The sequence below is a fragment of the Sceloporus occidentalis genome, unplaced genomic scaffold (assembly GCF_023333645.1).
Source record: "Sceloporus occidentalis isolate IW3139 unplaced genomic scaffold, rSceOcc1.0.p SCAF_18, whole genome shotgun sequence".
Taxonomy (NCBI): domain Eukaryota; kingdom Metazoa; phylum Chordata; class Lepidosauria; order Squamata; family Phrynosomatidae; genus Sceloporus; species Sceloporus occidentalis.
The window spans coordinates 15,529,856-15,547,358 of record NW_028316998.1 but is presented as its reverse complement, the minus strand read 5'-3'; the positions used below and the strand labels follow the sequence as shown (position 1 = coordinate 15,547,358).

At 37.8% G+C, this 17,503-nt stretch overlaps 1 protein-coding gene across 1 annotated transcript in view; it reads right to left on the bottom strand.

The window, feature by feature from the left end:
- Positions 1-5,576: 5,576 nt before the first annotated feature.
- LOC149302700 (phosphatase and actin regulator 1) overlaps positions 5,577-17,503 on the bottom strand; it is a 122,740-nt gene continuing 110,813 nt past the window's right edge. Inside the window, exons 8-13 of the mRNA XM_089482321.1 lie at positions 16,923-17,079; positions 15,010-15,065; positions 13,638-13,699; positions 13,146-13,286; positions 11,868-11,946; positions 5,577-5,725 (exon numbers count right to left, since the gene is read on the bottom strand). Coding sequence (XP_089338447.1) covers positions 5,577-5,725; positions 11,868-11,946; positions 13,146-13,286; positions 13,638-13,699; positions 15,010-15,065; positions 16,923-17,079 — 644 coding nt within the window. The remainder of the gene's footprint in view (positions 5,726-11,867; positions 11,947-13,145; positions 13,287-13,637; positions 13,700-15,009; positions 15,066-16,922; positions 17,080-17,503) is intronic.

Here is a 17,503-nt window from a genome sequence, read left to right as displayed (position 1 = left end):
AACTTTTAGTTGAAAAATCTTTTACTCATCTATAAAAGGTAATAAAAAAAACCTGCTAAATAGATTCTACTATTTGTCCTGAGTTTAGAAATACCCAATGTTTTTATGTTTTTTTGCTTTTTTCTGCACGTTATGGAGCAATAAGTACAGGTAGCGTTTTGCTATTTCAAAGCCATTTTTTCCAAATCTGGTAATTCTTCCCCCCATGTGCCATTTCGGGTATCTTTGAAGCCGGCCAATGCAATTTACCCCATCAAATCATATATTTTTGAAAACTAGACAGCCCAGGGTATTCCAAATGCTGGTATTTTAACCCTTTCCAAGCACTTATTCTACCATCAGCCTTTGTCAAACTTTATGGTAGTAATTTTTTTGCATTTGTTTTTTCACACACATTTTACTTTAGGTATGAATAAACAGGTTCTGGTATATGTCACTATCAAAAAACACCCCAATATGTGTTTAGCAACATCTCCTGAGTACAGCGATACCTCACATGAATGATTTTGCCTGGCTGTTCGGGGGCAAAAGGGCCACATTTGGGGCATGCACATTTTTCAGTGTTGAACTTTGGCATTTGGGGATCCACTGCCCATGCCCTATTTGGTACATCTTTGAGCGGGGCCATTTCAGTGTGCCCAACAAAACCATATATTTTTGAAAACTAGACACCACAGGGTATTTTAAATTCTCTTATTTTAACTCTTTGCATGCACACATTTTACCACCAGCATTTTTTCAAAGTTTGCAGTAGTATTTTTGTGTGTGTATTTTTCCCAAACACACCTACTTTATGTATGAATTTACAGCTCCTGGTATATGCCGCTGTCACACGACACCCCAATATGTGTTCAGCAACATCTCCTGAGTACAGTGATACCCCACATGCATGGGTTTGTCATTTTTGGGGGGAACTAAAAGGCCACATTTGGTACGTGTGCATTTTTCTAATTGGAAATTAGATGTGTGGCCATCCTTCCCCCCGTGTTAATTGGGACCTTGTTGAACCCGGCCAATTCAATTTACCCCATCAAATCATACATTTTTTAAAAGTAGACACCCCATGGGCATTTAATATGCCAGTATTTTAACTCTTTCCATGCGAGAATTGTTTTAAGCTAATATGCTAATTTTAGGACTTGCTCACAAAAATATATTTTTTATATATATATATATTTTTTTTTGCCTTTTTTTAGTGACATCATTGGGAAATTATTTTTACATTTTACTGGTTTTTTACTATTTTTTTTCTAATTATTATTAATTTTATTTTATTTTTAATTTATTTTTTCTAATCACACTGTGATTAGAAAGCTGAGCTCCATTGACTTGCATGGTTGAATGCAGTACCTATATTCAACCTGCAAGTGGAGCCAGAGTTCTCTAGAGGGTCTGGAGACCGTCTAGCGAACTTTTTAGACTTTATTGTTTTTCTTTATTGAATTTTCCCGGACCGCCGCCATCTTGCTGATGGCGAAGATCACCGGCAGCTGCGGCTGTGACCGCTCTCCGGAGCGGTCACAGTCCATCCCCAGGTAAGTGTTTGGTGTCGCTGGATGCCTCCTGATCGAGGCATTCCAGCGACACCATTTAAGTTTAGGAGGCGATCGTTGATCGCCTCCTAAACGCTTTTAAAACAGGCGTCCGCCGCCATACAAAGTATGACGGATGTTGACGCCCCGGGGAGGGGCCAGAGATGGCCCCTTTGTGCCGATAATGGCGTTGCTGAATGCCTCGAGGTCGAGGCATTACAGCAACGCCGTTTCGGTGCAGAAAGCGAAAATAGATCGCTTTCTGCACCCGTTTAATGACGTGCCGGTCCTGGCACGTCATTTGTCGTTATCGACTTGAATTTCCGTGACGTGCCCGGACCGGCAATTGTCATCAAGGGGTTAAACAAAAGTATTTGCCACTGTTTGAATTGTCTGCCTTGGTGCATATTTGTCGTATTGATTTTGTCCAAAATGGAGTGCCAAAACTACTGTTCTGTCTTTTTTAAGCAAGATACTCACACTCTCAAATACCGTATTTCCCCATTTATAAGACGCACCTTTTGTAGAATTGGGTGCGTCTTATACAGTGGTGGTAGATATTTTTTTTAACTAACTGCTGCTTACTTTCATACGCCGTAGCTGCACAGGAACCCGGTGGAGTCACGTGAATGCACATCGCATCACATGACTCCGCTCAGTTCCTGTTCCTGTGCAGCCACGTCGAGCAAGGCAGAGGGTAAACAGCGCCCCCACGGAAGTCGGCGAGCGGCAGCAGAAGATCTGCAGTTCAGGTAAGGTTGGGGAGTAAATGTATGTATGTATGTTTGTTAGCATGGATCCATGTGTAGTGATGTGAAAGTGATGTGCATGTACTGGCTGCCTGAGCATGATAGGAGTGCGATTGCTAACAGTTGCTAGAAGCCAACATCAATCACACTCATATCATGCACAGGCAGCCAGTACAATAACTTTATGTAGTATATATATATATATTTTAAATTTTGGCCCCCCAAAATAGGGGTGCGTTTTATTCAAGGGAGCGTCCTATACTTGGGGAAATACGGTATTTTCTAACTTGCTTCTGCAGTTAAAGAAGAAATGCCTGTATCCGATTTATCCTAAACCTATGTACAGTGCAGACACAAAACTAGGTTGATTTCCTTTGTACAATAGGGCCAGAACTATGCATTCTTCAAGTCTTTTTAATCTTAGGGAGAGCATGTAGAATCTTTTCCCAAGCCGAGACACTGAACAAAAATTCAAACAAAAATTTGGAGCTTTCTATTTCAGTTTTGTTTTTTGGGTTTTTTCATTGAGGCCCCTTCCTCTTTTTCTTGCACATTCGTGAGAACAAACAAAATTGGCGAAGCCAAATGCACAAGTTTGCAAGGGATTACCTACAAAAGCATTACTCTGGTACTAACCTCGAGGTGGCATTATAACTAAATAACACAAACTGCAAAAAAGTCTATTGCATTACTTCTATGAAATAATCTTCAAAGTCTAACTGAAGATTACCCCTTCTTATGCACAGCTATGCCCCCCCCCGCCCACCACAGCCATATTCCCTTCCTGCCTGCTATAAGGTGCAAGAGACTCTCACCAGTCAGCCCTGGGGAGTTCCAGGACACAATGTTTAGATTTCCCCAGAATACTTTAAACATTATTTTCTCCATAAATCTCTTCTTGTCTTGCCCAAATAGAAGATATTTAAGGTTCATCCCACTAGACTACCTAGGTACTTTCTGACAAAAATGTAGCATAGGCTTAGAACCCATGATTATCTAGAACTTGTCTAGAACTTTACAAGGCTTCTGTAGAGGGGGAACTTGGTTTGTATTTTAGACCGCTGTTTTGCATACTATTTGTAATACTGCCACGAAGAGCCATAAAAACAATAATTTTATCTTACATTATTATTTGTTTTTTTATTTATTTATATACGGTTCAATACATCAAACCCTTTTTGAAGCAATATACAGTGGAGCAAAAAAAGTATTTAGTCAGCCACCAATTGTGCAAGTTCTCCCACTTACAAAGATGAGAGAGGCCTGTAATTTTCACCATAGGTACACTTCAACTATGAGAGACAGAATAGGGGGAAAGAATACAGGAAATCACGTTGTAGGATTTCTAATGAATTCATTGGTAAATTCCTCGGTAAAATAAGTATTTGGTCACCTACAAACAAGCAAGATATCTGTCTCTCACAGACCTGTAACATCTTTAAGATTCTCCTCCGCTCGTTACCTGTATTAATGGCACCTGTTTGAACTTGTTATCAGTATAAAAGACACCTGTCCACAACCTCAAACAGTCACACTCCAAACCCCATTATGGCCAAGGCCAAAGAGCTGTCGAAGGACACCAGAAACAAAATTGTAGACCTGCACCAGGCTGGGAAGACTGAATCTGCAATAGGCAAGCAGCTTGGTGTAAATAAATCAACTGTGGGAGCAATTATTCGAAAATGGAAGACATACAGGACCACTGATAATCTCCCTCGATCTGGGGCTCCACGCAAGATCTCACCCCGTGGTGTCAAAATGATCACAAGAACGGTGAGCAAAAATCCCAGAACCACACGGGGGGACCTAGTGAATGACCTGCAGAGAGCTGGGAGCAAAGTAACAAAACATCAGTAACACACTACGGCGCCAGGGACTCAAATCATTCAGTGCCAGACGTGTCCCCCTGCTTAAGCCAGTACATGTCCGGGCCCGTCTGAAGGTGGCTAGAGAGCATTTGGATGATCCAGAAGAGGATTGGGCGCATGTCATATGGTCAGATGAAACCAAGGTAGAACTTTTTGGTAGAAACTCAACTCGTCGTGTTTGGAGGAGAAAGAATGCTGAGTATCCAAAGAACACCATACCTACGGTGAAGCATGGGGGTGGAAACATCATGCTTTGGGGCTGTTTTTCTGCAAAGGGACCAGGACGACTGATCCGTGTAAAGGAAAGAATGAATGGGGCCATGTATCGTGAGATTTTGAGTGAAAACCTCCTTCCATCAGCAAGGGCATTGAAGATGAAACGTGGCTGGGTCTTTCAGCATGACAATGATCCCAAACACACCGCCCGGGCAACGGAGTGGCTTCGTAAGAAGCATTTCAAGCTCCTGGAGTGGCCTAGCCAGTCTCCAGATCTCAACCCCATAGAAAACCTTTGGAGGGAGTTGAAAGTCCGTGTTGCCCAGCGACAGCCCCAAAACATCACTGCTCTAGAGGAGATCTGCATGGAAGAATGGTCCAAAATACCAGCAACAGTGTGTGAAAACCTTGTGAAGACTTACAGAAAACGTTTGACCTCTGTCATTGCCAACAAAGGGTATATAACAAAGTATTGATATGACATTTTGTTATTGACCAAATACTTATTTTCCACCATAATTTGCAAATAAATTCTTTAAAAATCAGACAATGTGGTTTATGGACTTTGTGGTCTCGTTCTGTCTCTTATAGTTGAAGTGTACCTGTGGTGAAAATTACAGGCCTCTCTCATCTTTGTAAGCGGGAGAACTTGCACAACTGGTGGCTGACTAAATACTTTTTTGCCCCACTGTATACTGCATGCAAAAAATGGGAATTTTTCAAAGTTTGCCCTCTCCTTCATTCCTCACAAGAAGCTGACACCTGCACCTACAAAATATTGACTACATTCACCCTTCATTCCATCATCTACTCCTGTCTTTATTACTGCAATACCATTTTTGGTTGGTGTTAATCTGTCACAACTGTCTCCCTTGCAAAGTATTCAGCAAGGGTCCATTAGGGGGTGCTCATGTATTCCATTTAATATAAAAAAGTAGAAGCAAACAAAAAGATATATAGTGTAGGTGTAAATAAAAAATCTGCCCAATATATCTTGCACTCACAGTTTAACTGTGTTGGTCAGCACATATAACGGAGGTGCCCTCAGGATCTTCGCATGGAGTGTATGTCAGGGAACACAAAAAGGAACAGAGGATATCCAATAGTGTAATACTGTTGTAAGTGCCCGGAGAGTGTTGTTTAAGGGCTGCAGCTGTGTTTCCATACATACAAAAGGAAAGTTCCTTTTTACCGTTACTTTGATTGAGTCTTTACCCCTGTCTTGGCTGGTTTTCAACCTTTTCACGTTTATACATCCCTTGCAAAGTACCCAGAATACTGCTGCGGGGCTTATCTTTCCCACCGCCTCTTCCTATATGCAGCTGTGCTTTGTGATCTGTAGTTGGTCGAGTCTTCCCTGCTACCCGAATCACAAAATTTTCAGATAACACTAAGCTTATTGTCTAATAGCCTTTGTCTCTCCTCCACACTTAATAAACCTCTTCCGTTTTACACTAAGAAATACCTTTTTTCATGCTGCTCCATATCTCTGAAGATCAATTCCACATAACCTTTATATCTCTTCCTATTTCAATATTCAAAACTCACCTCTGAAAAGATGTCTGCAACTTAGTGTTCACCCATCCTTCCATTGTTACCACCCATGAAGCTGACACTCATTACCCATGCTCTGGTGGCCATTCACTAAAGGAAGAGGTGGCAGAAAAGTTGTGGTTTTGACTGTGACTTCAGGAAGATCTCAGCTTGCCCTGCCATTACGGAGGAAACATCTATGTCCTTGAGTTAATCAAGGACATAAATGTTGAGTGAATTCAGACATGGACCTTCTTGCTATTGTGTCTAGAGGGATACCAACCAGACCCCACTGACAAGCCCCATGAAAGCTGTTGAGTTGTGAGTAATAGTTTGCTCCTAGAGCTACTGGGAAATCTTTATGGCTTTGATGCATTCTCCCTATGGGACATAATGCCTCCTGCTGTTATTGGGTTTTATCCTAAAACGTTAGACTCAGTATACACATAGCTTTGAATAGTGCTTTGTGTTCTCTCAAAATGCAATAGAGACAGATAATCCTTCAGTGCTGGCTTTAAAAAAAAATACAGCGATAATCCATTTTGAAGAAGAAGAAGATTGTGGACTGAAATATGTGGTTGAGGAAGTGCTAGAAAAGCTATTCAAGGTGCTATGTCACCTGGCTGCCGATCTTACGTGGGCCGCACCTCGAGGTCTCGCGGGCCGCATGTTGGACGCCCCTGACATATAGCATAGGCCTAGCAAAACACCCTAACTCAATATACAGGCACGTTCAAGCTTGTGCCCTGTAATGTCCGGAGAACCAAAAAAACCTTTGCATGGGGGTATTTTGGTAAACTAGAGATGCAGCTGAACAAGTTTCGCTGGATTTCTCTGCTATAACACAAAACCTGTGCAAGAAAATCCTAAGCGATACATAAGTGTTGGTGAAAAAAGAGCAGGGGATTATTGCTTTGGCTAACTTTGGCAGTGATTGGTAGCCAAGTAGCTCCAGGAAAAGTGTTCAAATGTTCCTGATGACACTCATGCTTTCCATAAATATAGACTTTTATGTGGGTATTTTGTATTAAGGGGTTGCTAAACAATACCAAATGAGACATAGGGTCACTAAAGCAAAATGTGAAAATTTCATGTTGAATCCATAACAGGCATATTACAACTTTTTACTGGCCTGAAAAAAAAATGCATGTGGGGTATTTCCGAAATAAGGATAAGAATTGATACAATGCAACTGAGCCAAAGTTTAGGCCTGGACTAATTGCCCATTTTGCCCCAGGTTAAGGAGGACCCTGCTTCAGCCACCTTGAATGATCTGGTTATTAGTGCCCTGTCAATTAATGTTTTTTTTATGTTAATGCATGAACTGTGTGTAAATAAAACATACATTAAGAGCTATCGGACATGTACATGTATATGCGTTGAAGTGTTTACAGGGTATGAAGATCTCACATTAGATTACTCAGATGCTGTTGCTATGTAATTATAATCAATATATTTCTCGTTGATAAAATAGGACACAAACATTAATTCCTGGGAAAAATTATAGAGGTAATCACCACAAAAACCAATGGAACACCATGTTAAAACAGTGACTACTCAGTTTTTCTTTGAATTGTACCAATTAAAGTATACAAGTGATGTGACTCAGATGAGTCCCATGGCATACTAAATTATGATGTTATAATCCGATATTCAATTACAAGGGAATACATAGGAACTCTTGCACCATTGCTCTGTCTTTACGACATATATCACAGACAGCAATATCTCTGGTTAGAAAGTTTCTAGAATTGGAAGGAGAGAATTGGTTTCTTCTGGATATTTTATGTTTAATGATGTGTTCATAATCCAGAGTACAACTGGTTTCATCTTTTCCATTTCTTTTATTTTCAGAGCACTTATTTAACCATCTTTTCTTAAATTGCACGAACCTATATAAATTTTAATAAAATACACCCAAGAGCTTCTCTTTTGTTCAGGTTGACCATGGTTTGAGACATACAGAACCAACCAACCATCTAAGAAACTAGACTATATTACTCTACATTAATTAAAAGGAAAATATATATTGTAATCCAGGTAATAACAGCAGAATCTCAATAAACATTTTCCCCCAAAATATATTTCTTACAGATGCCAGCAATATTGCTTTGAGAAAACATTTTGTCATTAAATCATATACTGTGAATTAAGCATACACATTAAAATGACAATACATTATTATAGTTATTGACAGAAATCATTGTTCTGTTTAACCACAATGAACAAATAAGTGCTTCGTATGACTATATCATGTCCATGGCATATTTAATAGAATGACCAGTTTTGGGCCACCTGTCTGCCCCTCATAATGTAATGCAATTCCAGCTAATAATAAATTGATGAAGAAAATAATGTGAAAACCAGTATATTCCAAAGCACCAGGCCCACGTACTTCATATTATACAGCACAGACAAAATATTCAGTTTAGCATTTGCAAATATGCAGATATCATGGCCCTAGCATCCCAAACAAGGTTTCCAAATAAGTGTAGATTTGCAGAATCTGGCTAATAACATCTAGCTTGAGATTGTTCATCAGAAGCCAATTACTTTATTCTTTGCATTTTCTCTGAATCCTTCAATTGACCCATACTTTGTGTCCTAACAGTTGTGTGGAACCTCATATTCAATATTGATAAGGTCCACACAGGGGAAAGCAGAAAATGGAGAAATGACAGAGAATCCCTAGTAAGCAACTTAGTCTACACATTGTACAAGACATATAATTAGCGATCAAACCAAAGAATATTATCTAAACATTTTGGCTGGCAACTTGGGGATGTAATATGCCGCTATGTGGGTAACGATTGTGTACATATGTATGTGCATATATGGAGGGCCTTTTGGTGATCTAACAATGTAATATAACATAATCCACTCACCTCTTGCCTCATTAAATGAACAGTATGCTAGAAGAGGGCATTAGGCTATAAAAAGGTCTTACTGAATGCATATATTTACCAATGCGTAGCTTATATGGATAGAAGTCCACCAGTTTAAAGGGACGCCGCACCCATCAAATGCACTTTAATGCATATTCGATGAGAGGTCCCTTTAAATTAACTTTGTGTGCCTCCTGCAAATGCAAGGGAGGGTTCAGCAGAAACCCCCATATGATTTTGCTTCCTTTCCCCACCTTCAGCTATTTGTCATGCAGTAAATGTATCAGGTCAAGGGCTGGCTCCCCGAATTCTCTGGGGTCTGAGGCCCCCATTTGTATGCGTGGTAATGGCTCCCTTTGATTTTAATAGGACCGGTTTCCAGCAGTGGTGAGAATTGTTGGACAACATAGGAAGATGGGAGCTGCAGCTCTGTAAGTTTAAAAAAAAAATAGTATGCATTCAATGTAATATGCATTCTTTTTTTTGGTGAGGCTGCCCTTATATTGTACACAGGGCCAGCTCAGCCCTTCCTACAGGTGATCCACACTGAAGTTAGCCATTTATAATGTATAATGGAAATGGCGGGTTAACATGTTCAGCTGCAAGGCGCTTTGATGTGATGTGTGATGTGGGCGCCGATATTCCAGTACAACATAACTGGGCAAATGGTAGACATATTTAATGAAGAATGGCAGATTATGGATGTTACCACACATTGGCTGCAATTGCCTTCAACAAAGAATCATAAGCAAGATTCATAATTGGACAATATTTTTTGCATTGACAGTACCTGCATCTCTGCATTTATAAAAACACGCTATGACGTGTATATGGCAATTGTTGAACTGTTTGTTTCCATTATTTTAGAGTAATATACGTTTGATCTGCAGCAGCAGGGACATCACCAGCACCAATAATCCAGTGACATAGGAGAGAGGGCTGCATACATCATGATTCAAAGTGGATTTTACAAACAAATATATGTAATTGAAACACACAATATAATTACAGCTCGTTAAATAATAAGACTAACATTTTATTTGTTCACAGGCTTTTTCCCCCAGTGGTAAAATATTTTCCAATTAAATTGAGTTTCTTTATTAAAATAAACCCTTTAAAGATTAGGCCTGGAAGGTCAACTCAGATGCCCTCCAACATTTTATGTTTAAGTTTGCCTAGCAGTCTGATTCAAAGTGTGTCCCCAGTACAATGGTGTTAAATCGACGTCTTAGTTTGTTGCCTGGCCTGATACGCAGATTTTGGAAATGGACGTATTTCTCTTCTCTGTCTACATGGCAGTTATACAATAATGCGCACACGCATTCTTGAAGTTATCAGAAGGTACTCTGAGACTGATCATAAGATATTTGCTGAAAGATGTGTTTGTCTCAACCATAGTATTCATCAGTGGTAAAATAAGAAGTACAATACAATGGCATTATATCTCGAGCCAACTCTTAGTCTGTCCTTAGGGAAAGTTTTGAAAGAATGATAAGTATGAATCTTGCACTGGTCTAATCTGGATCTGCTTACTAAAAAAAAACATGGTATGTAAACATAAAAAGGTGACCATCCCATGGAACTAAAAACAGTTTCAGAGCACTACTGGAATATGAAATGAACAGTGCGAACAACATTTAAATGAATGCCTGTGGCTTTGGACGATGTCACCTACACATTTGGGGCACTTCAGAGTTACAGTTCTTAAAGTTTTGTTCAAATAAAGGCCTGGCATTTCTGTGTTTATATAAACTGACCCTGATTATTTATTGGAGTTCAAAAAAAAAAAAAAAAAAGGATCAAGAAAGGTGTTGGTATCAAGAACCAGTTAGAGAGCCAACAACATGCTGCTTTGTACCAGTAGTTTGTGCCAGATGACCTTTAACTCAACATGCTCAAAATTTCAATGACAAGTAACTGGCAAGGTAGATCAGATACATCAAACCAGGAATGCTTCACAGAGGAAAAAAGTAGTGCAACTTTCACTTCCCTGCTTATAAAGCCCACATAGATTTGGCTAAAATGCATCAAGAAAATCTGACATATTCGCGGGTCTCCTTCATTTAACCAGGTCCAGACTCATTCCTGCATTTGCTTTCTTGTGAACCACTAACAGCGAGACAGTTAATGTTCAAAGACTCCAAGATGGACAAAATCCGCTGAGTTTGTACAAACAAGACAGATCCACAGGAAGGCTGATGACGATTTCCATTACAAAAGTCTTCATGTTCTGAAGATCCAGTGACAATGGAGGTCATCTATGTAGATTACACAAATGCTGTTTTTCTTCTCTCGAAAGAAAAAGGAGGCAGGTCTGAAGATTTCCATTTAGGTAAAAGAGAAAGGAAGTATCCCAGCACTTGTGGTTCCCTTTTTGAAAACAGTAAAGTATTCAGGCAGAACTTCAATGCTAGGGCCGATGAAATCTGCAAAAGAGAGGGCACAACATACAACACATTATTAGTATTTAACTAATTACACTACTTTACAGCAACTATGTTTTTTTTCCTTAAGTGTCATCCTAATATTTATTTCTAATGTTTACCAAGTTATTAAGGGGACAGTATCATATCCACACAGTAATTCGTAAGCACTTTAACATGCATTCAATTGCTTTTTAGAACAACACTCCTCCAAGCAGCCAATAACTGGCAGTACAGAGCATTCCTTGGGAACTCTCGCCTTAAGGTATCTTGTGACAGCCAAGGATCTGGCATCACAGAATTCATGAATCCCTCAATGCATTTGCTCTGAGAAGAAAAAATATTAATGAAGGTGACAAAAATATTAATGAAGGTGACATTAAAGCGCAGAGGATATCCTGTCCTCCGATGACCTTCCGGGTGACGTTGAACATTTTAACTGTAATGGTTTTCCTGTGCTCGAGTCGGCAGCTGTTACAAGCGACGGGGGGTCAGTATTGACAGCCTGATCTCCTGTGTAGCGGCAGGGATGAAGAAGGTCAAGTACGTCCATAGGGGACTGAAGGCCTTAAACAATTCACAATGAGATCCTGAATCCGGGAGTGCATAATAATCCATGCTTATTAGTACTTAAAGTAAAAAATTTTTAGCAAAGATATACACCTTGTTAAATGTCTACTTAATTCGTGGACCTCCATTTCTGTACTTTTAAATTCATTCAGCTCTTTTCGTATTGCCGCCTGAAAATAAAGAAAAGAATACAGTCAAAACGTAGGCATTACAAGAAAAAAAAACACAAGGAGACTGGAACATTACTTTAGCAAACTCTCCATTTAAAACTGTCCACATGTTTGCTATATGGTTCAGCTGTTTTCTAGATATTTTAGACTCCATCATATGCGGAGCTTGTTTTCTACATGCATTCTCCAGGTTGACAACCACATTCCTTATAGAACAGCCTAGCAACCGCCGCTGTAGAAGGACATCAATATTAATCCCCACAACAAGCCAGATAGCTTATTAGAATAGAACAAAGAGAAAAGTACGGTGCTTTAAAAAAGTATTTTCCCCAATAAAACATTTGTGATAACTGGCAATGAGTCTTTTACATAGCGGTTGGGGAATTTTGGCCTACTCTTGGCAGAGTTGTTTTAATTCAGCCACATTGTAGAGTTTTGGAGCATGAACTGCCTTTTTAACTTCATCCCGCAGCATCAGATTCATGTGAGGACTTTGACTAGGCCACTCCAAAACCTTCCATTTGTTTCTTTTGGTGGGCATTCAGCTGTAGACTTGCTCATGTGGTTTGGATCATTGTCCTGCTGAATAACCCAACTGCTCCTGAGCTTCAGGTCACAAACTGATGGCCAGACCTTCGGAAGTCACATAGGGCCAGGTAGGGTTGCATATTTTTTTCTTCTATATATGAAATTAGAATCACATTTTGTGTTTACACAGCTTTTATACGGACAGCCTAACTTGTTGAACCAGATTGTTGGCAACTGTAGAGAGTGGGCTGTTATCATTTAGGGCTGAACTGGAACATTTAACTATGCTACTTCCCCTAGCACCACAAGTCTACTAAAAAAATTCAGTAATGTTAACCCTTTATCTAATATGATTATAGTGTGGTGTAAATCGTGTTCTCTTTACATACATTTTCAGTGTAGTTTTATTAAAACTTATGTTTTAACTTTACTAATTAGTAAGCATCTTGGTACATTAACCTTTCTTCTTTTGTTCTTTTTGGTGTAATATATGGCAGATTTAATTCTCAAATTTTAGACCTGCGGCTTTGTTTGGTTCAGTTTATCAGAATACATAGTAAGTAGGGAAGTATAAAATGTAAAATGAATGACAGCCCAATGACTTTGTATATTAGATTAAGTCTTATTCCACCATTTCTACAAATGTTAAATATAGTAGACAATTTACAAACTTTGTCGGCAGCTGTAAGTCGAGTCCACGGTTTATCTGCTCTCCTATCGTAATCCTGTGCATCTGCTACTTCCACATAATCACTGAAACGTATAAGGATTTTCTTTTCACGTAGTTCCTCTACTGTGGGTCTTTGACTTAGCTGCAGACAAACCAAAATGGAGAAAACTTTATTAGGATTATAAACATTATACAAAAAAAACATTTTTATCTTTAAATCATTGTTTAATCATTAGATCATTGTGCTTAGATGACATGTTTAAATTTATTATTTAAACTTTTTATTGTTACCAGTCAAATCTACCCTAAACCCTATTCTATAGATAGATCTATTAGTATAAGGTATGTTTCCTAGACAATAACTGTTTTAAGAAAAATGTAATCAAATAGGAAAAAATATGTATATTGTGAATAAAATAGGAATAAAATAGGAAATATGATATAAGGAAAAGCAGATAGACTATCAAAAGGTGATACTAATTTCAAGTCTTACCTTGCGTGTCAGTCTTCTTTTTATCTCCCGCTTTTCCTCTTGCTCCTCCTGTTCATTACGAGCTAAAAGTGCATAGGAAGTTTACATAATTAGGACACAGAATACTGGCCACATTTAATGCAAACAAAAATGATATTTCTTATTTCTGTAAGAAGAATTTGGTGTTTAAGAAAATACTAAAAAATCATATGAAATTTCACATAGCTAGATTGGCCAAAAACAAGGCGCTAGCTACCTGCTGGCTGCAGAGTTATAAATATGTTTTTACCTTACAAAATAATAACCATTATATTCTGTACTGTTGTTTTATTTATTAATGGACGAGATGGCACAAAAATCTCGTCTTAAAATCTCTTGTGACTTAGTAAACCAGTTCCCTGATTTATTTCTGGATTCTTCCTAGTTGGGGGTAACCAAAAACATAGGGTTAGAACATAATGTTTAGGCAGTCTAAAAGATCATCTTTTTGAAGTTCCATTAAAATATGAGCAAAAAGCTATAACTGCAAGTCTGGTAACTACACGGAGTATCTACTAACACAAATCACCCTAATAAAAGCAACAGGGGTAGGGTAACTTATGTAAAGCTCCGTTTAAGAATGTGCATATATATATATATATATATATATATATATATATATATATATATATATATATATATATATATATATATATATATATATATATATATATATATATATATATATATATATATATATATATATATATATATATATATATAGCCTGCTTTAAATGATGTGCCTCTGTTCACGGGTTCCTAATGAGCATAAAATATATATATTACTGAGGACCCTGTCTCCAAAAGGAATATAGTTATACAGAAGAGTCCAAATAATGGTGATTGAAATGGTACATGGTTTATAGAATAAAAATATCAGAAAAGGCATTGCCTTACGCTGGCAAGGTACCAATTCCTCTGGAAATTTTAAATAATATTAGGTAGAGTTTTGTCTTTCAGTTACAGGGATTGATTAGGTTACAACTTTCTCATGTCTACAGAGTTCACACAGAGAAGCTTTCACTATTCCTTTAATCTCAGAGACATAGTCTATCGATACGCCATCTAACATTTTACCCCTTATTTATCTAGGAATAATAAAATGGAATGATGTCTCAGTTTTATAAAGAGTTCAATAGGTGCACTGCTGATATATGTATTTTTCCCCCAGGTTTAACATCTAATGCTTTTAAGGAGGTATCCAAAAAGCTTGTTTTTTTTTCCCCAATTACTATACTTTCGCTAAAATAAAAAATCTGAGAAAACTGTATCGACAAAACACAATATCATCTAAACAGAGTACTCACAAAGCACCATTTGAATTAATGAAAATAAAATAGCAAAAAACACTCACGTTTAAGTATATTTCTTTGTTCGAGCTCTTCTGCTGTTGGCCTTTGGCTCAATCGTCTGCGGAAAAAGACCACAATCTTATGAACCATACTCAACTAGGGATATTATCTTCGTAATACATTTTAAAGGTACATATGTCCATGTTATCAGAGAGTATGCGAAATGTACGCAGCTCTTACAGTCAGGGTTCAAATTAATAAGAGCTGTGATACGGGAAACATTACAACATATTAACAGCAGCATGCCAATAAGTAACGAGATCTTGCCTTGAGCCATAGTGACCCAGCTAAAAACTCTCAAGAGGATGGGATTGCTTCATATCCTGCAAGGTTAGTTTCCGATCTGTGTGAGGCACTTCTATATATTTGACTACAATATGTTGTTCTGGATTTTCCATAGATTAATAAGAAGATATTAAAATTCTACAGAATACAATATAAGACATGAACTATGCCTCAAAAATGATGTACGGAATTTCAGAGATTAACAGATAAACAAACTACACGGGCAGGTGGGTGCTAAAAGCACAGCATTTCACAACCACGTTGGAGACCAGAAGACATGTGCTGAGATTGTCTCACCCCCTACAAATCTGCTAACAAATATGCCCATTCTGACTACATTCCAAATATTCAATTCAAACATGATTCTGGTTTTTCTTGTATTCTTAAAAAAAATGACTCATTCACAAAAATATCTGAGGCTGCTATTTTGAAATAGTGAGTGTCCTTTCCTGAAGGTTTAGTGAGAACTGCCACCATTAAAAACCAGTAGCAATCCTATTCTCCAGCTGTCTCAGTAATCCGTACCAGAAATGCACAAAAACCTCTTAATATTTTTTCTTGTCCTGGAACAGGCCTAAGAAGCCAAAAACAGGTTGTAGTTTAAAAAAAAATAAAAAATGTTTTTTTTAAAAAAAATCCAATTTTCCAATTTGTAATCTAGAAATGTCTCAGTGAGAATTTACCACTATTCAAATAGCGATGTCCAAAATCTAATCTCTTAATTCTACTGGTATTGACCAGTAAATTCTAGTAAATTCTACAGAGCAAGACGCCACTTAAGAGTCTGCCATTTTTAGCAGTCTTGATCCAAGCCCATAGCACTAGCAGTGATCCCGGGAGTGATTTCGAGCAGAGGTCACAGTGGGTTCTAAAAGTGACATCCTGTAATATTTTTTAATGTCTGATTTTTAATTACAATATCTTGTTTGCTGGGGTGGCCTGTGTACATACAAGAAATTGCTTCTTAATTCCCAAAGATTCAAAGGGCTGAAAGACATTATTCAATATGATGGCAGAATCTTATTTTAAGCATGGTGTTAATAATATTCAAGACGATTTTGATTATAATAAATTGTCACAATATGAGTATTCTATCCTTTCAGGGTTCATTTGATAAAGCACATTGGAGTTATGGTAGATGGGATTTAATAGTGATAATTGCAGAATATATATTGGAGAAAAAGTCAATGCCAAAAATAGAAACACCAGTGTCAGGTCGCCACTTATACAGCACCAGTTATATTGTGCTTAATTTTTGGCATTAACTCATTACAAAGATTTGTTACTTTAGTGAATGACATAATTCAATTAAAAAGTATCCTTAGCTGAAATGGGATATATTAACAATAGAAACAATCTAACTACTGTTTACTGCATCACTTTAGCCATAAATGTTTCCAAATATTTTACCAAGTGGGACTTGGTAAATAACAAGAGGGAGTATTTTAATGTTAAACGAACAGTTCTTTCTAAACCAGTTACTTAAATAAAATCTTATTTTTTTTTTATCCTCAAAATTTACCTAAAAATCTAAATCTATCTTAAACCTAGCTTTGCAGCTCAGTCACAGCTTAAAAATGTTAACGATGAAATAACATTAAGTATACATTAAGCTCCATATGTCACTCACCTTGTAAGCTTGGTCCCAATCTGCTGCCTTAATTCAAGCCTTTCCTCATCAGTCTGCACGGGAAGGATGTTCTTCTCTTCCAGCTCTCTCTTCGAGGGTCTGTTGCTTAGCTTTATAGCCAATGAATCTTTCCTGAGGACCTTCATTGCCAGAGAGCCTATACAAACAAGAAAACATAAAATATCCATCTTTTAAGTTTAAAAACATAAAGATGCCTTTATTGCCCAAAATCTATACAACTATCCACTATCCGCTAGAAAAAGTACAGCTAAAAAAGAATTCTTAATGGAATATTTTCGGCTCATATCTCTATGTAGATTGGTAGGAGTGTGACGACATTAAAAACTACACATACGGCTATGGGGTGGTCTGTGCATACATCCCAAATCCTTGCTACATAATCACAGAACATGAGCACATACATAGCAATCTGGGTCACATTGTGGTCAGTTTCTTACCACCATTATCTCCACACACAAAAAAATCTAATGTACATATAATGTCTAAATATGTTTTTTGCTAGTGATTTGATTTATGAATTAAACAGTTATACTTAGCTGTAGTTGATATGCCATCCATGT